This window comes from Halichoeres trimaculatus, unplaced genomic scaffold (assembly GCF_033239565.1).
Source record: "Halichoeres trimaculatus isolate MK-OKI-2021-1 unplaced genomic scaffold, fHalTri1.1 fHalTri1_scaffold_15, whole genome shotgun sequence".
Lineage (NCBI taxonomy): Eukaryota > Metazoa > Chordata > Actinopteri > Labriformes > Labridae > Halichoeres > Halichoeres trimaculatus.
Genome location: NW_027437193.1, coordinates 9,935,727 through 9,959,334, shown reverse-complemented (window position 1 = coordinate 9,959,334; position 23,608 = coordinate 9,935,727). Strand labels below are relative to the sequence as shown.

At 40.6% G+C, this 23,608-nt stretch overlaps 2 protein-coding genes across 2 annotated transcripts; both read left to right on the top strand.

The window, feature by feature from the left end:
- Positions 1-722: 722 nt before the first annotated feature.
- copa (COPI coat complex subunit alpha) lies at positions 723-11,572 on the top strand. Its single transcript, XM_074688704.1, has 30 exons — positions 723-947; positions 1,328-1,441; positions 1,542-1,615; positions 2,094-2,174; positions 2,279-2,355; positions 2,505-2,614; positions 4,269-4,378; positions 5,078-5,177; positions 5,297-5,515; positions 5,658-5,808; positions 5,908-5,974; positions 6,074-6,149; positions 6,237-6,319; positions 6,614-6,839; positions 7,028-7,166; positions 7,277-7,439; positions 7,583-7,729; positions 7,870-8,059; positions 8,169-8,264; positions 8,367-8,455; positions 8,587-8,710; positions 8,919-9,008; positions 9,098-9,201; positions 9,375-9,518; positions 9,634-9,774; positions 9,915-10,097; positions 10,241-10,351; positions 10,449-10,610; positions 10,711-10,905; positions 11,171-11,572. The coding sequence occupies exons 1-30, from the start codon at positions 908-910 to the stop codon at positions 11,228-11,230; spliced, it is 3,666 nt and encodes a 1,221-aa protein (XP_074544805.1). The 5' UTR covers positions 723-907; the 3' UTR covers positions 11,231-11,572.
- A 1,454-nt stretch (positions 11,573-13,026) lies between these two features.
- Positions 13,027-22,862, top strand: ncstn (nicastrin). Its single transcript, XM_074689522.1, has 17 exons — positions 13,027-13,179; positions 13,971-14,072; positions 15,383-15,506; positions 15,940-16,061; positions 16,260-16,405; positions 17,092-17,236; positions 17,410-17,522; positions 17,925-18,077; positions 18,174-18,278; positions 19,238-19,315; positions 19,538-19,707; positions 19,804-19,906; positions 20,260-20,358; positions 20,576-20,663; positions 20,834-20,997; positions 21,191-21,403; positions 21,632-22,862. Exons 1-17 carry the CDS (start codon positions 13,122-13,124, stop codon positions 21,752-21,754), a joined length of 2,106 nt encoding a protein of 701 aa, XP_074545623.1. The 5' UTR covers positions 13,027-13,121; the 3' UTR covers positions 21,755-22,862.
- The last annotated feature ends 746 nt before the right edge of the window (positions 22,863-23,608 follow it).

Sequence of the window (23,608 nt, the reverse complement as noted above, 5' to 3'; positions counted from 1 at the left end):
AGGATAAAAAATACCCTTTAGGAAGCTTCAAGGTCCACAGTTGTTAAATAATATATATATTTGATATGTGTTAGCCTATTAACTCACATATTCTGCAACCAATGCTGAAAATGCATATGAATACCAGGAAAATAGACCTTGTGGTTATAATGTATCATTTATTATTCATTTGAGATTTTCTTGCTACAACAAAAAATGTATTCCACCCATGGAGATAATGATATAGTTAGGCAAGTATTAAAATGCTTCCAAGACAGTGTATTCACTTCCGAATCACGTAGATTTTTTTATTTTACCCTCAACAACAAAAAAAAAAAAACAAACAAAAAAAAATGCAAAAGGTGATAGCTTTCCCTGAAATACTAAAAAAAAAATTCAGTGACTTTTTTTTAGATTTAGAGAATTTAGAAATTATATTTCAGTTTTTTAAACCAACATTTCAGTTTTCACTGACAATACGTAGAAGAATTTACGCGTAATTAACGAACAAACATTTAGAGGTTGACAGGAGTCTAAACTAAGATGTACACGTTGAAAGTTCGTGTTAAGACGGTACAGTGTGTCTCCCTGATGAGACTCTATAGAAATATCTCACATAGATCAGTAAATATTATGTTGTGGTCGAATCTACCATACACCGCGTTAAGTTTTACTCTACGTTGTGTATTTCTATCTGCCGTCGCCGTGGAGTTTTCTGCGTCAGAAAGCCACTTCAAAACTTTATTGCTCCAAACCGGAAGACAAAACGAGCTACGTGTCAGGAAAAGAAGAAGCAGCTAAATGGGCGAAGGCTATCAGGCCGCCTGAGCTCACCTATTTGGGATATTTTCTATAGTTTTAGCCGTTCTTATTGGATTCCTTTTTACATAATTAGAAAGCTTACAACTTGAAACATTGTCAAGCGACGATGTTGACAAAATTTGAGACCAAGTCGGCCCGTGTTAAAGGTAAGGCTAGCGGCTGTTAGCTGCAGGAGCTAACGTAAGCGACCTGACGTTAAACGAGTCAGCTACACATCTTTATGTATTTATAATCGTTAAATCAACACAGATTATTCGAAGAAGATGATATTACATAGACCCCAAATATTTGTTTATAATTTCTCAGCGTTTGTCTCATTTCGCCATTTTAAACTGATACCACTTAAACGTTTTTGAAGCTAACCCCGGCTAGCGTAACAACTACGGTTTCAATAAACTTGACTATTCGATTGTCAATGTACATAAAGATAACCTTAAGAGATCATGATGTTTTTTTTTTTTTTTTTTTTTTTTTTTTTTTAGAAATACCAAAGTGTAATAATTGATGATCTTATTCTAAATTCCAGGCCTTAGTTTCCATCCCAAGAGGCCATGGGTTCTTGCAAGTTTGCACAACGGAGTCATCCAGCTGTGGGACTATCGGATGTGCACACTTATTGACAAGTTTGACGAGCACGATGGTAAGACAGTAGTACTGCTGTCATTATTTTTATTTATTACTGTACTATTTGCACGGTATTCCTGAAAGTTGTGCTATGATGCTGATGTGTCCACCCACAGGCCCCGTCAGAGGGATTGATTTCCATAAACAGCAGCCTCTGTTTGTGTCCGGAGGAGATGATTACAAGATCAAAGTGAGTCTGCTTTTGCATTCTGTCAGTGTAATTGCTATTGCAAAGTGGATCTTGATTATACACACATAGTAAAAATATGGATTTGTTGCATTGAATAGGATTAAAAAATTTCCATCTTAGAAGGTACAGTTGAAACTTAATTAAGGTATCTGCTACCCAACAAATTATGCACATCATTGCATACCCAAATATCTGAAAACATGACTAATAGCATATAGATAGGTAAAGTGAGATTTGACAAATAAGCATTCCTCAGTCTTTGCTCATTCTTTTGGTTTGATCTCATCAACACAACACACAGCAGTGTATGTGCACATCACTCACTTTTTTCATATTGTGATCATTATGTAATGGCATTCCCTGTTGGATGGATTAACTGAAAGGCCCTTTAAAGTAAAAACAGTTATGTGAGATGTCAGAAACATTGCTTGGTATTGGTCAAAATTAAATGGCATAAATATTGCAATTTTACAACCAGGTTTGGAACTACAAGCTGAGACGCTGCCTCTTCACTCTCCTTGGTCACCTTGACTACATCAGAACCACCTTCTTCCATCATGTGAGTTTTTCTGTTATTTAAATTAGATTTCTGCTAATCCATATCAGACTCTGTACTTTGTTCATGTAAAAGAGTAATGAACAGAACCATTTCTGACTCTGAAGGAGTATCCCTGGATTCTGAGTGCTTCAGATGATCAGACTATTCGCATCTGGAACTGGCAGTCCAGGACTTGTGTCTGGTAAGACTCACTTAAAGATTTTAGGTAGTTATTGATAAGTTGTGAGGAAAAAAGGACACAGACCTAGTAAATTAATTTGATGTTCTAATCATACTTGCAATCCCCTTAGTATTACATCGGTTTCTTAATTTCTCTCTTATAACCCACAGTGTGCTGACTGGCCACAACCACTACGTGATGTGCGCTCAGTTCCACCCCTCTGAGGATCTGGTGGTGTCAGCCAGTCTGGATCAGACCGTGCGAGTGTGGGATATTTCTGGTGAGAGTTTGGGACATGAAGGACCAGAGGACAGTGGGCTGGGTTGAGGAAGGGGTGGGAGGGAAGAGTGGTTTAAAAGAGGAGGAAGAAGCTGGAACAGGATGATTAATTGTCTTGTCCTGAATCGCCTCTTCATCCTCCACTTGTACAGGACAAAATCTCTGTGGGCTGTTCACAGAAACACCTCTACTTTTAGAACAAACAGACAAGGAAATGGGTGTTTAGAAAATATTACACAAGATGGTGTTTTAATTATGAAATGCCATACTATAGAAAAAAAATTTTTGACTAAAGAAGGGTCACATTTTGATGAATCTAAGATGTAGTTGAAAACGCAGAGTTAGGAAGTTAGAGGTGTTTCTGTGCCTTTGCATGCTTCTAAACTCTGTTTGTTAATGTTGTTTCTTTCTTCATGTTGCCTTCCTTTTCCCCAACTAACCAACAGTTTGTTCATGTTTACTACAACTTTCTTATGTGTCAATATGCATGTGATAACTCTTTCCTTTCCCTGAGAATTCATGTGCTTCCACATGTTCTGGCATCACCCATGATCCCAGATATGGACTCAGAGCTTTTACATCAAAAAATTGACTAAAATTGTTAGAATTTACTCACCACACTTCTTGCACTGCATCCATTTAGTGTTAAAATGCTCCCTTGCACTTTTATTGTTCAGTATATTACCACGTATTACCACTTATTACCCCTTTTTGCTTGTCTAAATTCTATCATGAACAAATACCATTCCTACTAACTTGATCACTAAAACACTTTCACACTCCCCTTGGCATGACAGTTGCACAGCTGGCTCTTTTACTCAAAATATAACATGAATCATACTCAAGATTCTACATTTCTCTCAACTGAAGTTACTGTTTTGTTACCAGCTTAATTCTTATCCCTAAGCTGTCATTTCAAAATCTTTTTAAATCTGCATGTGACTCAAAGGTATGCAGAAATATGCATGAACCTCTAAAACAAAAAAAGAAACCCCTTCATATTCCTTTCATCCAACGCCCCATCAGAGCACGTCTTTACAACGCCAACCACCACCCACTCCAACCCCCATCTGCCAAGTCCACATGCTCCCTTGTCTTCCTTATCCCATCCTCTACCTGGAAACATCCACACCTGCACATGGGTTCCGAGTGCCACCCCTGTTATTGTCCCCCTTTCACGCTGTTGAACTATCTGTTCACCACATTGATTTTAAGGGAAGGAATCATGAACACAAGCTGTGTTTTCTCAGACATTTTCTCCCTCCTGATTTATTTGAGTCTGGGAAGTAATCAGCATCTTTCTTCGCTCTCCAATCAAACCCTGAGTTATTCATCTGTATCCCAGTGATTCATTAACCCAATCAGCACTGCTTTTACAGCCGTAATTGTTTCCAGACTCAAGTTGGTGGAGGAATGAGAGAGCAGAGGTTGTGTTTCTGTGTTTCCACCCTCTGTGTGTGTTCAGTGGTCCAACAGTTCTCCCACCTTGTAATTGCCATCATCTCTTCTGGTCTGCTTCATATTTGATTTCTTCAATAATTGGTGACTTGTCTGTTTTTTTTTTTTAAATATTCCTCTCCTGAACTGTGGTTGTGCCCTGTGTAACATAAATATTGCTCCTTCCATGCACGCATTGCCTTGAATGTTGGTTCCAGGTTTGAGGAAGAAGAATCTGTCTCCTGGTGCTGTGGAGACTGAGGTGCGCGGCATCTCTGGAGTCGACTTGTTCGGTGTCTCAGATGCTGTTGTCAAACACGTTCTTGAGGTAAGCAGTCAAATTTAAAGGTAACATTCAGGTTATTTCATTTTTGTTGGAGTTAATGAACCCTTAACTTCACCGTCATGGTACAAAAGTTTTTCAGAGTGTCCCAGTCTTGTGTGTCTTTTTTTAAGTTTATTAATTGGGCCAGTCATTCTGAGGATTGGTGCCATGACCTTTTAAAAATACATTTTACCTCAGTCCTGAAACCCCTTCATTCACACTTTTAGTGATGAAATACACTTCACTGCCAAGGACAGAACAGCTTGTACCCGTCCACCAAAAAAGCCAAAGAGAAACAAGCTCAGCATTGTCAAAAAATTTTCCGAATCGTCACTGACTTCCAAGTTTCTGTCAAATTCATAGAAAATACAAACTAAATGTGACCTGAGGTCAGAACACGAGGAAATAAAATTACCCACCTGGGTTTGAACACTAGCAAGAGAAGTGTGTTATTGGAAAATAGAGAAGGAAAGAGGCCCTGTTGCTTCAAACACTTTGGTTCACACTCATGGGAGAAAAAGTCACAAGAAAATTAAGGTTTTGAGTACTTTGATGTTGTATGCTAATTTTCATGGTTTCAAAGATGGTGGATCATTTTCTTTTTCATCATCATTTTCAGAAACCCTGTTGTTCTTTGCTTCAGTACAGCATAGTTGTAGGACTTTGGTTTGGATTTATGTGACTGTATGTTTTCATGTCTAGGGTCATGACCGTGGGGTCAACTGGGCAGCCTTCCACCCCAGCATGCCCCTCATTGTGTCTGGAGCTGATGACAGGCAGGTCAAAATCTGGAGAATGAATGGTGAGTTCCTCATTTATTAATGGACATGAAGCGTTTGCTGCCACATTTCTTAAATAAAACCTACCAGATCATGGGAAAAGCTGACAGTTGATTTATGCCACTGCTTTGGTTTCCTCCAGAATCTAAGGCTTGGGAGCTGGACACATGCCGGGGCCACTACAACAACGTGTCCTGCGCAGTGTTCCACCCACGCCAGGAGCTCATCCTGTCTAACTCTGAGGATAAGAGCATCCGAGTGTGGGACATGTCCAAGAGGACTGGAGTGCAGACGTTCCGCAGGGATCATGATCGCTTCTGGGTGTTGGGGGCTCACCCAAACCTGAACCTGTTTGCTGCAGGTGGGTGGGGACACAGGTCCACATTCAAACACTATCAAAGCAAAACAGATTTGATTCAACGTTGAAAATATTGATTTAACTCTTAAAGGGATGTGGAAGTTTCAACCTTAGGTGCAATAATTTAAATACGACTGTCCTCCAGGTCATGACAGTGGCATGATCGTGTTCAAGTTGGAGCGTGAGCGTCCTGCGTATGCCGTGCACGGCAATATGCTGTACTACGTCAAGGATCGCTTCCTCCGCCAGCTGGACTTTAACAGCAGCAAAGATACTGCTGTGATGCAGCTTCGCAGGTAGGAAAACCCAAACTAAACCCCACATTTCTTTCTTTATTAAACATTTTTATACTTTTGAATGTAACATGCAACGGCTCACAAATTGTCTTGTTCTAGTGGGTCCAAGTTCCCGGTGTTCAGCATGTCATACAACCCTGCAGAGAATGCCGTCCTGCTCTGCACTGTAAGCTTCTCTTGATTACATCACTCACATGAGCTAATCTTCACTCACTGACATTTTTCATTGCTAACTTTTTAATGTAATATCATTCTCCTCCTGCAGAGGGCGACCAACCTGGAGAACAGCACCTATGACCTGTACTCTATTCCCAAAGAAAGTGACTCTCAGAACCCTGATGGTAAAAATAACTCCTGACTCAAGTTATGCTGTTTGTTTGATACCGGTAACAGTGGCTAGAGTGACTGAGACTTTGTGTTTCTTTCAGCACCGGAGGGGAAGAGGTCCTCTGGTCTAACTGCAGTCTGGGTGGCCAGGAACAGATTTGCCGTCCTGGACCGTATGCACTCTGTAAGTCTTAATGCACGTCTAGAGATAATGGGAACAGAAACAGAAAAACATTGTCGTAATGTTTTGACAAAGATTTGATCCAGGTCGATTCATAAAATATGGGCTAATTCTGTCCTTAAATTGATAGCCATCCTGTCAAGAATGTTGACAGAACTGTAAAGCAATCATACTGCAAAAACATAACTTGAATAGGAGAGAAATGTGTAAAAGTGTTTCATTTTAACTTTAATAAGTAATGACCAAAAAATCTCTGACTTTGTTTTTGCGCTCATTACCACCCTCTTCTTCTTGTAGCTGCTGATCAAGAACCTGAAGAATGAAATCGTGAAGAAGGTCCAGGTGCCAAGCTGTGAGGAGATCTTCTACGCTGGCACAGGCTCTCTGCTGCTCCGCGATGCTGACGGTGTCACGTTGTTTGACGTGCAGCAGAAACGCTCTCTGGCAACCGTCAAGATCGCCAAAGTAAAGTATGTGGTGTGGAGTGCTGACACCAGCCACGTGGCCCTGCTGGCCAAACACGGTGAGTGGATCAGATGAATATCCATAGATACATAGATACTGATACTCACCATAGAGCCCTGACGTTGTTATCTTCCTGTATGTGCTGACTGAGCAGTTGTTGAGCACACATTCCTCCATCTTTGGTGTTACTTTGAAGAGTTTCTGAAAACAGTGGATTAATCTTTATTTTCCTTTTTCATCCCACAGCCATCATGATCTGCAACCGTAAGCTTGAGAGTCTCTGCAACATTCATGAGAACATCCGGGTGAAGAGTGGAGCCTGGGATGAGAGCGGAGTCTTCATCTACACCACTTCCAACCACATCAAATACGCTCTCACCTCTGGGTAGATACTTCTTTGTAAAGCTGTGTCCTGTCAATGCAACAATGGCAAGAAAATAACTGTTGGCTTTTTCTGCAAAATCTTACAAATTATCTTCATGTTTGTTCTTGTAGTGATCACGGCATCATCAGGACCCTGGACCTGCCCATCTATGTGACCCGTGTGAGAGGAAACAGCGTTTACTGCCTGGACAGAGAGTGCAGGCCACGAGTCCTCACCATCGACCCCACTGAGTACCGCTTCAAGCTGGCCCTGGTCAACCGCAAATATGATGAGGTGAGTCTGTGTTTTTAATCGCTGATCTCAAATCACTGTACCTGTTTTAAAAAACGAATGACAAGGGTTGTTTTTTCATCTCTAAAATCTTATGGTGAGTTTCTAGCCTTAATGCTGAAGTTTTTTTATTTTCATTCCTCCAGGTGCTCCACATGGTGCGTAATGCTAAGCTGGTGGGCCAGTCCATCATCGCCTATCTGCAGAAGAAGGGCTACCCTGAGGTGGCTCTGCACTTTGTCAAAGATGAGAAGACTCGATTCAGTCTGGCTCTGGAGTGTGGAAACATCGAGGTGAGCTTCTGCCGGACAAACTGTTCCATAACAGAGACATTTCTAATTTTGGACCAGCACTTTTCTTCACATACAATGAGCTCTACTTCAGATTGCTCTTCCGGGTCACTATCTTAACATTTTCATCTCCTTTCTTTCAGGTGGCTCTTGAGGCAGCTAAGGCCCTGGACGAGCGAAGCTGCTGGGAGCGTTTAGGTGAGGCAGCGCTGCTGCAGGGACACCACCAGGTTGTGGAAATGTGCTACCAGAGAACCAAGAACTTTGACAAGCTCACCTTCCTTTACCTCATCACTGGCAACCTGGCCAAACTGCGCAAGATGATGAAAATTGGTGAGAGATGGAGACTCAATTCATATATCACCAAAAATTTATTGTTAGGTTTGAATATCTCAGATGTGAGTGAACTTATATGAAATAATCTTTTACTCCTTGTCTGTAGCTGAGATAAGGAAGGACATGAGCGGTCACTACCAAGCAGCCCTATACCTGGGCGATGTCAGCGAGAGAGTCCGCATCCTGAAGAACTGTGGACAGAGTGGGTTCAGAAATCTTGATAATGTTATACAAAAAGGATTTTCTTCTGAAAGCTTTAATAATTGAAGAAGAAACTCATACGCACAACTGTTCATGCTTCCAGAGTCTCTGGCCTACCTGACTGCAGCCACTCATGGACTGAGTGAAGAGGCTGAGGCGCTAAAGGAGACCTTTGACCCAGAAAAGGAGACGGTGAGTTGGAATGCAACCTCTTGCTCCAAATATATTTAAATGCTCAATTGTTAAACAGCATGAAAACAACAAACCTGCTAATGGTTTATCTTTTAAATAGATATAAATAACACTAGATTTTTGTGTTGCAGGTGCCAGAGGTTGATCCAAACGCACAGCTTCTGCAGCCGCCTCCACCCATCAACCCTCTGGACACTAACTGGCCTCTGCTCACCGTGTCAAAGGGCTTCTTTGAGGGAGCCATTGGAGCCAAGGGTGAGTCATCAGTCTGCACAGACACAAACAAACACACATACACAGGACTTAATGTAATTATAACACTGTAATTTACAGGGTGTTTGGTTACTTCACAGTCTGGCTTTTGTAAACCAGAGAGAAATGTTTCAAATAAATGAAATGTCTCGTATGGGTTGTGGAAACACGTTGCTGCTGACTCTGAGTGAGAGTGTTTTTGTGTTTTTAGGTAAAGCAGGCCAGATGGCTGCAGACCTGGACATGGATGCTCCTGGAGGAGAGGGCTGGGGTGACGATGCTGAGCTCCAGCTGGATGAAGGTACAGCATCAAAAGGAAGACTTTGAAAACTTTATCTTTCAGTGAGCAGGCTGGGGTTGAATTTGAACTCATCTTTCTCTGTTTCTCAGATGGTTTCATGGATGCTCAGGAAGGACTAGGAGATGAAGGTGTAGGAAAAGAGGAAGGAGGAGGCTGGGAGGTCGAGGAGGACCTGGACCTTCCTCCAGAGCTGGTGAGAGGAGTAACATCAAAGCATGTTTTGTGTCAGAGGTTCTCATACTTGCACTCAGAAAGTTGGAACTTAATTATTTGAAAGTTTCCCACAGTGGTCAGACAGTCTGCTGCTGATCATTTTTTTCACACACGATGGTAAAATGATTAATCTATCTCCCTCTCAACCATCAGGATATGCCAGCTGCAGGTGGAGGAGCAGAAGATGGCTTCTTCGTTCCACCCACTAAGGGCATGAGTCCCACGCAGATGTGGTGCAACAACTCCCAGCTGCCGGTGGATCACATCCTGGCCGGCTCGTTTGAAACTGCTATGAGGGTATGTACTGTGAACATCTTAATAGAGGATTTATACCAGTAAATAGTTTAACATTGAATGACAGTGTTAAAATTATTTTTCTGTTGACATTAACATTTATTTTTCTTTTCTACAGCTGCTCCATGACCAGGTGGGAGTAGTAAACTTTGGCCCCTACAAGTCTCTGTTCATGCAGACGCTGTCCAGAGGCCGCACCTGTTACCTGGGGCTGCCTTCCCTGCCCTGCCTGCGTGGCCATCCTCAAAGGAACTGGAAGGTACAGCTGTTGATTTACTGTGTTTCTTAGAGACTGACACTTTTTTAAAGCCCTGTTAGCTTCAGAGTTTAGTCTTTCCTACATCTGTCCCTCCTTTTTCTCACAGTAAATTTGAAATGCATGCATAATTTTTTTTTCAGGACTGTGGTGCAAAGCAAGGACTGCCAGCTGTGGGCCTGCGCCTTTCTGACCTCATCGCTCGCCTGCAGCAGTGCTACCAGCTGACCACAGCCGGACGCTTTGAGGAAGCTGTTGAGCGCTTTAGAGCCATCCTCCTCTCTGTGCCTCTGCTGGTGGTTGATAACAAGCAGGAAATTGCAGAGGTCGGCAAAAAACACACTGTGATTTGCAATCAGTTAAACTCCACATGCACCGCAAATGTTTATCTCCAAACCAAATGCAGCTTTGGTTTGCTCACTGGGTATTTAAAACTAGTCCTGAGTGGCTGTGATCTGTGCGTTTTCAGGCTCAGCAGCTGATTACAATTTGCAGAGAGTACATAGTGGGTCTGACCATGGAGACAGAGAGGAAGAAGTTGCCTAAAGATACTTTGGAACAGCAGAAAAGGCTGTGTGAGGTAAATATCTGTTGCTATGAATGTACAAAATGATCATTATCCCTACATTGTTTTGTTCCAGTCTAATTTTCTCATATGTTGATGTTTTTGTTTACAGATGGCTGCTTACTTCACCCACTGTAATCTCCAGCCGGTCCACATGGTGCTGGTGCTGCGTACAGCTCTGAATCTCTTCTTCAAGCTGCGTAACTTCAAGACCGCTGCAAACTTTGCACGACGCCTGCTCGAGCTGGGGCCAAAACCAGATGTTGCACAACAGGTTGGTAGTGTGACGAAGCAGTGAATTGATTTTTTTTTATTCATATTTGTCACTTATATTTTAATCTAAAGCTAAAGCTAAATCTTCCGTTGCCTTTCAGACCCGCAAGATTTTGGCAGCGTGTGAGAAGACACCGACAGACGCCCACCAACTGAACTACGATCCTCACAATCCATTTGACCTTTGCGCTGCCTCCTTTGTTCCACTGTACCGTGGTCGTCCTGTGGAGAAGTGTCCTCTCTCTGGAGCCTGCTACTGCCCTACATACAAAGGCCAAATCTGCAGGGTCTCACAGGTAGGTTTGTGAGTCGGAAAAGACAACAACATACCTGAAAGTTCTTAAAAACAACATATACACGATTGATTTTATCCTTGTAAAGAGGTACATTCTCAAGGACAGAATCACATTTGAATAGCAAAAGTTACCCATGAAATTGTTTATTTGTGCAAAGTACTGACCTTTGATTAAATTTAGTAGTATCTGTGGAAGAAAATTTGTTATTATTTTAATTTATATTCTTAAAACAATCATAAGCTTAAATTTGTCCTTTTGTCCCCAGGTGACAGAGATTGGTAAGGATGTCATCGGCCTGCGTGTGAGTCCTCTTCAGTTCCGCTGAGAAGCAGCAGAGAAAAAGGAAGATTGACTCTGTTCAAACACATCCACACTTACTCTGTAGAAATAACACAATTATTGAAATGAGAAATAACAGCAGAGATATATTCCATAGTATGTTTTGCTCACAACAATGTAAAATCTCTGAAGTACTTCTGTCTGATTTCATGCATCCCCTTTCCTGCTGAGAGCTTTTACTTGTGCTGCGTCATCTCTGTCCTGTAGCTTCAGTAGAGCTGTAACCCTCACTGGTGTTTCTTTTCTGACTTGTATGATGAAAAATTTAATGTGAGCGGTGTTGCTCTATGTATCTGGGTGAAAAACTCAATAAAGATCCTGTTTATCAATGGAAACAACGAGTATGTGATTTATGTTATCGTCGTTATGTGGGCACAGCTTTATGTAAAAGGATAATGGTTTTATTGTGGGCATAAAAATGTTTCAAGGTACTATGAGGAACTTCTGCTTTGCCACGCCTTGGGACAAAGTGGCACCTTTTACTTTTTATTGACTCTGTTCCATGCATGTCTAAGTAAAGTTTTCTGGTTGTTAAAATCCTGTCCTGCTTTAAAAGTCAAACGTATCTTATAGTTAATTGTGTAAAATGTGAAAATAGGGTGTTTTGTGAAGTGCAGTGTTGACATTTCCAACACATACACCATGGCAGTCTTAATAGTAAACATGGAAGTTCTCACTCCTTGTTCCTGGGGCATGTGTATACAAGCATCAATACTAATTTTCATATACAGGGTGTCCGTGAGGTCTTAAAAAGTATTAGAAGTTGATAAATCAATTTTGGGAAAATTAAGGGCCTTAAAAAGTATTAAAAAGTCTTAATTGTGGTTTTATGAGGTATTAAGTTTCATAGGTATTCAAGCTTTGACCCAAATAATATCCATGAATATTTATTTTCCTCCTTGCAACTGTCCCCTGATTGGGACGTTCAGCTGATAAAGTTCTAAAATAGAATTAAATAGAAAAGAATAGAGTTACTTTATTGATCCCAAACTGGAAAATTGTTGTGTTAACAGCAGAAATCGAAGGAGCATAGAAAAATACAAAAATAAAAAAGAATAAATTAAAAAAAAAATACATAAAGACTCTAGTTACAATAAAATACAACAATAAGGATTGTGAGCTGTATAAACACCAGCTATAAATAATGTCATTTCTAGTTTCATAAAGAGAAATTAAATACAACATTAAAGCAAATCACACATTCTCTGGCACGTGTCCTAAATTTTAAAAATGATTAAATAATTTCTCATTTTCTTCAGCAAGTTGGCCTTGAATAACTCCTGTATCTTGTTGTGGGAGTGTCAATAAACCTGCCTTTAGTTTCATTTGTTCTTTCAAGCTTTATTCCTCCTCAGCTTACATCATTTCTGTAAAAATGTAAACTACAACTGTTAAAAAGTGGATGCCAACAACAACTGAAAGTTGTGATAAAGTCTTGAAACTTTTTTAAAAGGTTTTTGAAAAAGTCTTAAAAAGGTATTGAAACCAACCTCAGGATTTTAGCATATACCCTGATATAATTAAATTTCTTAATAAAAACTAAACAAAACAAAAAAAAATATTGCTGTAGCTTTCAGGAATAACATGACACGTTTGAGTCATTAGGAGTTAATGGACAACTCCTTGTTTAGAGGGACGATCGTCTTTCAACAAACACTACACACATGATTAACTTGAAGTTATCTTAAAACGTCTAAACATAGAAACGTGAATAATTTTTCAAAAGGGAAGCCAAGATGATTCCTTCTGTTCAGATCCAATGATGCCATTTTGACAAAGTCCGCCTCCGCAAAGGGAAGCGGAACCAAAAAACAGAACCCGGACGTTTTCTGTGTCAACACCTTCTGTTGTGTTTTCCTGCTTTTCAAACCAGGAAGATGGATCTGCTGTCGAATAAATGGATTATTAGTTTGATAGTTTGTTGGTTTTCCCTTGGTAAGTTGTATTGTTATGGTGTTGAACTTTCATGTAAACGTCTTTATTCATTGTCGGGGTGTGTTTCTGTTTCGGGAGGTGAGCTTATTAATGGTGTCTTTGTGCTCGGAGCTAGCTGAATGCTAGGCTAATTTCTGCTAGCTGGTTATACTTTCAGTTACCGGTGTTAAAATTCAAGTTTCGCAATGAATGTTAGCAGTGTAGCAGCTGTTGAGCTACATCGACAAATGTTAGTCTGTCAGCATAATCGTTCTTGTTTTATAAAGTACATCTTTCTTGAGACTTTCCTTTAAGTAAGTCAGATTTATTCTGCTCTCTTGACTTGTCAGCATCAGCGTGACTGCGCGTGATTCCCCCATCTGTAGCCGCCCACAGCTCGAGGGATTAAAACATAGGGACAGCACACCAAACTGCATATAGGGTTTTATCTTCTGTTGTTGAATCCATTTTCTCCAGACGCAACAAAACTTGTGAGGAAAAAAGGAAACCACCCGACAACCGCCCTGGTGACCTGATATATTCGGCGTACAGCTGACCATTTAAAACAGCGCCTTCATGCGTCAAAACTGTGTGAATTCACCGGTTTCACACAAGTTACTATTCGTTAGCTGTGTACAGTCCTGAGGAGGCCCAGAAAAAACCTTACACATATCAAAAGCAGATATATTGTTCCCACAAATATATAAAGCGTCTCATGGAGCAGGGATTTACTTGTGACCTTTTTTAATCTTTCAGTCTTGGGTGAAAAGTTTTCATTTTAATTTGCTTTTTCTGATTTTCTCTCTTTGCAGGCGTCAGCTGCAATTCAGTGGAAAAGAAGATTTATGTGCATCTTAACTACACTGTCCCATGTGTGCGACTGCTCAATGCAACACACCAGATAGGATGCCAGTGTAAGTAAAGCACAATGACAAGGTGGAAAAGAGTGCAAAGAGTACAAACAATGACTTTAAGGGTGATTCTGGAAACACAATGAAAAGTCTAAACTCTTGCTTAAGTCTTTGTTCTTTTGGTTCCCCAGGTGAATTCACTCGTCTTGAATTTGGTAGAAAGTTGGAAAAACATCACTGTAGGAGATGCAAGCTATGAAAGTGTTGACATTTTTTAAACACAAATGACTTATCTTTTGCAGCTGAAAATTGATTTATAAGGAAGATGACAGCACACTAGTGGATCACACATGGATGCTGTGATCAGTTATCAGTCCGATACATAACACAGGGGAACAGTTTGAAAAAAAAATCTGTTGAGTTAGATTTGTATGCTGTTCAACACTAATATTGGGATGTTGATTCCAAAATTGCACTTTTTTTTCCCAGCACGTCAAGTTTTTTTCGCCATAGCTTACCCTCCAGATAAGCAAAATTCCACTGATAAGCTGTGGTAAGGGTGAGCTGCTCCTGTAGCCCCTCCAGTAGCCATATCCTTTGTAAAAACACAATAGTGTTAAATAAACACTGCAGTTATGCCTGTTTCTGTCACATTTCATTGTATTTGAAGATTTTCAAACAAGCACATATCTTTTAAGTGAAGTATTTTTCATATTTTTCAAGAAAATGGGGATCTTATAGTTTAAAAACTTGACAGAATAGAGAAAAACTAAGATCAGTTTTGGATTCCACTCCCAAAAATTAGTTAAAAACAGCTGTCAGATCTAACTCAACAAAAATTACGTTTCTAGTGTAATCAAAAAGCTAGGTTGATTATTAGGAGCTAAGGCGCAAACTGAAGGGCTCATCTATTCAACTCAAGCTAGAAAAACACAAGTTTTCAAAACGTCACTCTTTCTCTCATCTGTCTCTCATCATTTTTTTAAATCAAATTTTAGATTTTATACTCTATACTCACAAAAATAGAATGCACTGTATAAAATTCACATAAACATACAAATTTGTGCAAAAATACCATACAGACCAATTCATATTAAATAAAAATAATGAAAATAAATAGAATTGTAGAAATTGTAAAAATTAATGAAAGTATTTGTAAAAATTATGATAGCAATATCTATGATCAGCGACTAAAAATGTAACGCAAACCCTGGCTGCTGCTGGTTCCAAATCTCTGAATCAAGTTTTAAAACCTTCTTTCAACAAAGCAGGCCTTGTGGACAAACACTAACAATCACTGGAAACATCTATATATGTAGCACTTCTGTTTGATGCACAGTTTATGTTCATTTGTTGCCATTTTTGGATTCCAGCTTCTTTGTCGGGTAATGTGGGTGTGCTCCATGTGCTTGAGTCAGAGGACGACTTAAACTGGGTCCTGAGTGCCGGTCACACTCCTCCTTACCTGGTTATCTTGGAGTATCCCCTTTTTACCAGGTACAGTTGGCTTTGATCCCATTCTGTAGAAAGAATTCCTAGAGTTGTTTTTGTAAGAAGAGGCTGTGACATATGTGAATATGAATTATCTTAAGCCTTTAAGCATCTCTATTGTCCTTGTATGTCCTCGTATTGTCCTTGTATGTTTCACAAATTTCATAACTTGGTGTTGAACTAAATGATAGCAGGAATAAACAGTAGTTCAGAAAGTCCTTAAAATTTCTTCACTCCCTTAAATAAAGTAGAGGAGAAGAGTTATGTTATAAGATCATGGCAGTAAAACCAATCTGCCATCAGTGTGAAGTTAATCCTGCAAATTTATTAAGTTTCTAACCCTGAGGAAAGTAATTCAGAACACATGTAAAAACCGTATCTGACCTGTGTTTGTACCTGTATCGTTCCTCCTGCCCCGTGCCGACTGTCTGCCTGTCAGGTCGGTCATGATGAAGCTGAAAAACGGCTCCAGCAGGGTGGCCGGTGTCGCTGTTGTTGCACCAAACACAAACCCGCCAAAGGGCTTCTCACCACACACCACCTGCCCCAACGAAAACTCAGGTGGGTGGCTGTAAGCCTGCTCAGACTTGTCCCTCAGTGTTACAAGAGTTTCAGAAATTAATTATAGTTTACAGATCTCATCCAGGTAATTACAACCTGTGGTAGATTCAGTTGTTTTTACAGTCTGTGAACTATTTCTGCAATGTAATGTGCAGAAATCAGAAAGATGCTAACATGCGCTTTATTTATTTCACTCAGGTGTGTATTCAGAGAGCTATGATCCAGTTCTGGCTCACTGCAACATGACCAAGTGGAACCCTGATGGAAATGGACTGGCATATGAGGAGTTCGACTTCCCCATATTTTCCCTGAAAGACGACAATGACACTCAGGTCATCCGACAGGTAGTGTTAAACATTATTCTATTTATGTTTTTACTTTGCAACGCTGTGTTTCAGCATTGTCTTAATGTTACCGCTGATGTTGTACATTGTCAACAAAAAAGGATCTAAACTTGTCCCAGCAGCAGTTGGGACGAGGATTGATGCCAATGAAGCTGCGGTTTCTGCAGCGTCGTCCTTCTACAGCCAACATGTTGGGGCACATTATGTCATTCGTCAGAAGAAGCAGCAAATCATTTGCTGCTCTTCCTCCCGTATGTGGGACACAAACAGACAGATCATATTGCAGCTTGAAATAATCTCCTTTTGATCTAGTCAAAGAGAGCTCAGGGTTTTGCTCCTGAGGGGGGGATGAGTTTTTACAGAGGAGGAAAAAGTGCTGAACCACTGAGGTCAACATGGCCTGTGACTCTTGGTCCAGATTCTCTCAGTTGTATTGCTTTGTGCTCTCATCTGAGACGGGAAGGCCGACAAGGGAGATTTTGACATAAAGCAGCCGTTTCAGGTTTGACAGTGTCAGAGAAGAGAATTCCTGCGGCAAAAACTTTCCTTCATGCCCCAGAGCAAGCACTACAGACCCATTTTTATATGATTTAACCTGTTCTGTGGGTTGAAAAGTATCTGAGCTTTCAAGAAAAAAGAAATGTTATGGTTTACAGTTTAAATATGTTTCTTCTTTTTGTTTGCAGTGCTACATGGACCATAACCGTGCCGTGAACGGCAGCACTCCCCAGTACCCACTGTGTGCCATGCAGCTCTACTCCCACATGTCTGCTGTCACCGACACGGCCACCTGCATGAGGAGAAACGACATCAACTTCAGCATCACCCCAGGTATTTACACAACATGAAGAAATCTCAGCACAAAAATGTTCAAGTGGCGTCTTTCTTTTCAAGATGTCCCATGAGTTGTTGTGGGTAATTAAAAACTTTGTCAGGAAGTCATTGAAAACCTTGCTTTTGTTTTGAGTTAATGCTTTCCTTTTATGTCCGGTGTCCTTCTCTAGAGATGGTCTGTGACCCATTAGGTGACTACAATGTTTGGGCCTCCACCAGGCCATTCAACAACACAGTCAAGGGTCACAAGACGTGGGAGAGTGTGGTCATCGCAGCAGCAAGGGTGAGTTACAGATAGTCATCTTCTTTCATCTTCATCTCTGAGTACGAGAGATAAAAAGTAATCCCCCGGTAACTCACAGCAGTGGTTATGACATTACATTCACAGTATGCAGTCTGTCACTGACAGTGTTTTTCTGCTTTGATTCCTGTTCAAATATTATCCAACTTCAAGCAGTTGAGAACTTGCTCTCCTGGATTTTTCTGTGTCCCACTTCTATTGTTTGATCTGTGATTTCTCAACTTTCACAAAGTGCCTTTCATTTACACACGCAGCCCACATCCCTTCAAACCAGAAAACTTGAAATTAAAAACATAGATTCGTTATTACAGTGCTGAAAAACTTCCATGATCAGGAAACATGATAAACATATAAATTTACTTACCTTTTGTCTCCTCTCCTCAGTTGGACAGCAGATCCTTTTTCTTTGACATCGCTCCCGGAGCAGACAGCAGCGTCTCTGGATTCGTCTCTCTGCTTGCTGCTGCTCATGCTCTGCGAAACGCCACGCAGGAGGCCCCGCCTAACCGCACCATCCTCTACACCTTCTTTCAGGGGGTCAGTGGTTTCCACAAAATTTAATCCACCAATTGATCAACTTTATGTTTGCTTCACTCCTGACTTTGTTTTTCTTTTGACTCTTTTTGAATCCAGGAAACCTTTGACTACATCGGCAGCTCGAGGATGGTGTACGATATGCAGAACAACCAGTTCACAGTGGATCTGGATAATGTTCACTCAGTGCTGGAGGTTGGACAGGTGTGGATTGTAGAACTGAAAGTTCCTTTGTTCTTTATCTGTTTAGTGGACTTGTACAGATTGACAGATTTTAAAGATACTTAGTGACACTAATTTAAACCAAAGGTTCTACCATAACTGAGATTTTTTTTCAAGTATTGAGCCTGATTTAAGTCTGTTGTTTTTGAAATGTGGTACTTTGTAACATTTTCTTTCCATAAATGTTTCTAACACGTTCTAATACTTCACCAGATTTTGAACTGAACCTGTCTGAAAGTCAGGTTAAAGTGATACTCCGGGATGGAACAAGTTGGGTCCTATCACAAGGTTTAGGGCAGAAATTACCCCAACAGCAGTGTTTTAGTGCAGCAGAAGCCCAGGGCGCTTGCACCAAAGACCCCCTCCCTGCTCCTCTGCCGCTTTCCTCTGCACTCAGACGGGGCCATATTTTACTTGACCAAAAACACAAATAAACGGACTCCCACTGAAAAAATCTGATATCAGTCTGCATTCACGCTTTATTTTGAGAATTTTTCAGCACGTTACTTTCGCACAAAAACACTAACTAACTCGCTGAAAATTCTCTAAATAAAGCGTGAATGCAGACCGAAATCAGATTTTTTCGGTGGAGTCTGTTTATTTGTGTTTTTGGTCAAGTAAAATATGGCCCCGTCTGAGTGCAGAGGAAACCGGCAGACGAGCAGGGAGGGGGTGTTTGGTGCGAGCGCCCTGGGCTTCTGCTGCACAAAAACACTGCTGTAGGGGTAATTTCTGCCCTAAACCTTGTGATAGGACCCAACTTGTTCCATCCCGGAGTATCAGTTTAAGGTTATGTTAGAGTTTTAAAACTTGAATATTGGAGCTTGAAACTTTGCTAAAGCAAATATTTGACACATTTAGTAAGAACATGTGCTTTATCTTGATTATATGTTATGTTTATTCTGTTAAGTAAAGCAGAATGATGCATTTCATCACCACAGGTTGGACTACGTGCTGACTCCAAGCTTTGGCTTCACTCTGATCCTGTGTCCAGGAGGATCAGCAGCATCAATGAGGAGGTTTGTATCTTTGGAGAATAACAAACTGTGTCCTCGTACATATCACCACCACAAGATATGAACAATGATCCCTCAGTTAGACAAAAACTATTCTCTTTTACACACTGGAGTATTACAGGAAAAAACTCCAGTAGCTTTGTAGCTTTGACAGTGGTTTATATGCAGCACCTCATGCCTGTTTGTTCAACATTTGTTTTCTTTATCTTTAATGTTTTCTCTCAGGTGCGTCAGCTCGTAACAAACCTGAAGTCAGCCGCTGCAGGTGCAGGCGTTTCTGTGGATGAGCCAAATTTCTCCCAGCCACTCCCGCCCTCGTCATTCCAGCGTTTCCTGAGAGCTCGGCCAATCCCTGGCGTTGTCATTGAGGATCACCAGTCGGCGTACACCAACAGGTTAAACCAGACTTTCTCACAAACACTTTTTACGACCATTTTCCAAAGTTTGATGAATGTTTCCTCACTGTGTTCGTCTTTTTTTCCCATGTGCAGTTTCTATGAGAGCATGTATGACACTGCAGAAAACCTCAACATCTCTTATCCTCCAAATCTAACGCCAGAGGAGCAGCTGGAGTATGTCACTGACACGGCAAATGTACGTCTGCAAATCAACAACGCTTACAAGAGTCATGTGATTGTAAACATCAGGGAGCAACTCTAGTGCACAGTCTGCAGTCAGTCCGATGTCATTTTAGATGATGCATGTTTTCTTCTGTGCTCTAACAAGATTATAAGCCCTGCTGTTTCCAACAAGAAGCACTTCCTACAGGCCTGCTGTTTGTCTGCTCTGCTCGGGAAAATTAAAACAGCAGTTTTGAAAACATCCCATCTCTTTCCAGGAGTTTAGAATCTGTGTTTATAGAGGAGATTAGATGTTAATGACTTCTTCATTTCTTGTTACTTTGTAGTTTGTAAATCAAGTGTTCTTCATTTCTCCTCTTACATCAGGCTCTGACGGAGGTGGCCACCATGGTAGCTCGAGCTCTCTACATGCAGGCCGGAGGATCAGAGCCCCAGCTGAGCGGCATAAAGGCAGACCCTCAAATAGTAAGAGTGCTGGATTTGATTCAGGAATTAGTAGACCTATTCCCATAAGAAAGAAACCAAAGAGTTTAAATAGCTTTCCCTTCTGCAATGACTTCAATTACTTTTAATAATGATACTGAATGTGAAGACTCCAAACTCAGAATATATTTTTCTTGGTGTTTCTGTTGGTTTTGATCTGAGCAGAAGTGATCGTCGATCTCTGTTTTCTCTCCGTCAGGTGACTGGACTGCTTTATGGTTTTCTGGTCCGCTCAAATAACTCCTGGTTCCAACAACTTCTCCCCTCAGACCTTGTCAGCCACCTGGGTAAGACAGCGTGCAGACAGATCCTTTAAACTACTAGTTAAAGTTTCTTTTAAAAAGTTTTAAAAAGATGTACATGTATCATAAAGATGTGTTTTATTTTAACACTTGGATGTTTTATGTGATTCTTTATTTCAAAACTACAAACTTCATATTTCTGTTCTGTCTCGTAGCTGACAGGCCCACAAACTTCTACGTCGGCGTGGCCCAGCAGTCCAGTGAGCCGACCCTTCTGGTCCAGTACCTGCTGGCTAACCTGACAGGAAGCACTCCCAACATCACACAGGAGAACTGCCAGAACCAGAGAGAAGACGATAAGGACACAGAGAGCAAACATGTGAGAGCCACAGTCAAACTTCCTTCATCTGTGAACAATAGTTCAACTATGAAATGTGAGAGTTGACCTCACGAGGGGAGAAGAAGTTGAAAACAAGCTTAAGTCTGTTTTTTTTTCATCTGCTGACTCTAGACATGTGCTCTCTGTGTTAAAGAGATTGATAAATAATGAAGTAAATATGTTTCCTTTCCAGATGTACACTTACATGTGGGTCCAAGGTGCAGCGCCACCCAATAGCACAAAGAGAGAGGGTTTCTGCATCCGCTCCACAGTCCGTCTCTCCAAAGCTCTGTCTCCAGCCTTCGACCTGAAAGAGTACACATCCACAAATTACTCAACTTGGACAGAGTCCAGGTGGAAGACCATCAAAGGTCGCATATTCCTGGTGGCAAGTAACGAACTGGAGGTAAACCTGCTTTTTCATTCTTTGACACAAGCGATACACATTTATTCACACAAGTCCATCATAAAACATATGGAATTGTATCTTTCACATGTTTTTTAGATTTTCAGGCGTATTTGGATTAGTTTATAACCTAACACAGTTAAAAGTTGTTTGTAATTCTTGCTAACTGACAATTTCTTTCTACTTGTTAGAGAAATTTTCACAAGAGTTGTTTGACTTTCTTTCCAGATGCTAACGCTGGGTGTGGGTGTTGGCGTGTTGATATCATCCCTGCTCATCACGTACATCGTCAGCTCAAAGGCCGACATGCTCTTCAGCTCGGGAAGGGAACCAACAAACGCCACCTACTGATCCTAACGGGAAACATGGGCCCACGACCACTAATACTACTACTTTTACAACTACTACTTCTATCCCAGAGATTCATGGACCGCCCCCTTTTCTTTACACACATGTAGGTACACACACACACACAGGTAGGACACGGCAGCAGCTTCAAGGGGCTTTTATTTTAAAGACGACAACATCATGTTTGTGGACTCACTCAGGTGAGACGTGACATGAGGACTGGAGCGGACTGGATTGGCCTGGAAGGATCTGGACTCATCAGGGTTGTTAGAACACTGGTCAGGCACCAGCAGACCCTGACAGTGGAAAAGATGTTCATATTCCTTTTAAAGTTTCACTTTTTTCCCTTTTTATTGTCAGAGAATGTTTTGTTTACTGTGTCATGGGATAGGCACTAAACACGGAGCATTATTTGAGCGTGATTGTGAATATGTAAATTTAAGCGTGTGTTTGAGAAGTGGACAGTGTGATTCTGCGTGTATGACAAATAAGTGTGTGTGTGCGTGTGTGTGAGGATTGCAATGGTATGTGCAATACTGTAGCTGTCTTCTCTGTCAGTGTAGTTAACTTATCAATCAGTTCTAATGATAAGAAACCACTTTTTGAGTCAGTGAACAAGTAGTTACACTTCAACTTTAAGGTTTTGCAAAATCCAGAAATGTGCGGTGGTATCCTGAGAAGTTATAAGTCCTGAGAACATGACAACGATCTAAATATTTATACTTTCCAGTCCCAGTACACATATAAATCAGCTACAGCTGTATGTAGTTGCAGTTTCACATATTGTGACGCTCATGTGGAGAAGAAGAGCCTCCTCATAGAGTTTGAAGCAGCTGCTTTACACTTAACTGCATATCAATCAGCTGCCGAAAAATCCAGTCAGAAAACTTTGTGTCTCACAGGAAATGCTGTGCTGGTACTCAGGCTGTGCACTCTTTTTGGTTTGTACCTCTTTGACAAGGTTTCTTTTACCAATAACTTCGAAAATTGTGACAACACGTTGAGATGATTTTCATGTTTTCTTGTTGACGAGTGTTCATTTAACGGCTGGAATCAAAGACCAATTGTGATGCCTTGATGAAGAAATAAACATGGCTTCTTTTCCACTTTGGCTTTCAGTGTCACTGAATCGAAAAGTGAGGACATTTTAAATCTTGTTGTCATGAATGAAGAAAGAAAGGCTCAAGAAGCAGCACTCGTAAAGGGACAGATCACATACTTAGTCCTTTAAATACTTAAGTAACAAAATCAGAAAGGACTTCATGGCACCATTTTGGACAGGAGTTAACTTGTAATACCATGAGAAACAATTTTGAAAATCTAATAAGCCACATGCTGAGATTTTGATCAAAAGAAAAGATCAGATAAAATAAATGAAAAGATAAACTGATGTGAAAAGGCTGAGATTTGTCTTGTTGACTTGTCTAACAAGCCGTTACATATCTGTGGGTCCTAAATCAGACCCCATAAAAGCCTGATTACCCAATTTCACATACCTGAATGAATGTTATCTCTAAAGTATGATTAGTTTTAATTTCGACACATCTGAACAAGCTTGACAGCTTAAACATAAATTAAATGAGAGCATTTTGTCAGAGAAATATTCTTGTCATACAGCACAAAAATGTGTGTCCAGAAATACTTAACATTTGTTTAGCTTGATAAATGATCTTGTGATAGTTAAGATCTGTAGGTCTTAGGGTCTAAGACCTTGGGACAGTACAGATCACTGACCTCTTTAAGATGTTCATATAATAATTTTGAGGTCTTACTGGTTTGTCTTTAATAATACTTAAGTAGAAAAAGTTTTTTGATAAAGGCAGATTGTACAAAGATAACACTTATTTTCAATTATCT

Coding starts and splice junctions, on each gene's coding strand:
- ncstn (XM_074689522.1), top strand. CDS start 13,122: ATGGATCTGCTGTCGAATAAATGGATTATTAGTTTGATAGTTTGTTGG. Junction 17,523..17,924: donor TGGTCATCGCAGCAGCAAGG/GTGAGTTACAGA, acceptor TCCTCTCCTCAG/TTGGACAGCAGATCCTTTTT. Junction 19,316..19,537: donor TCAGCAGCATCAATGAGGAG/GTTTGTATCTTT, acceptor GTTTTCTCTCAG/GTGCGTCAGCTCGTAACAAA.
- copa (XM_074688704.1), top strand. CDS start 908: ATGTTGACAAAATTTGAGACCAAGTCGGCCCGTGTTAAAG. Junction 2,615..4,268: donor GCGAGTGTGGGATATTTCTG/GTGAGAGTTTGG, acceptor TGTTGGTTCCAG/GTTTGAGGAAGAAGAATCTG. Junction 10,352..10,448: donor AGCAGAAAAGGCTGTGTGAG/GTAAATATCTGT, acceptor TTTTGTTTACAG/ATGGCTGCTTACTTCACCCA.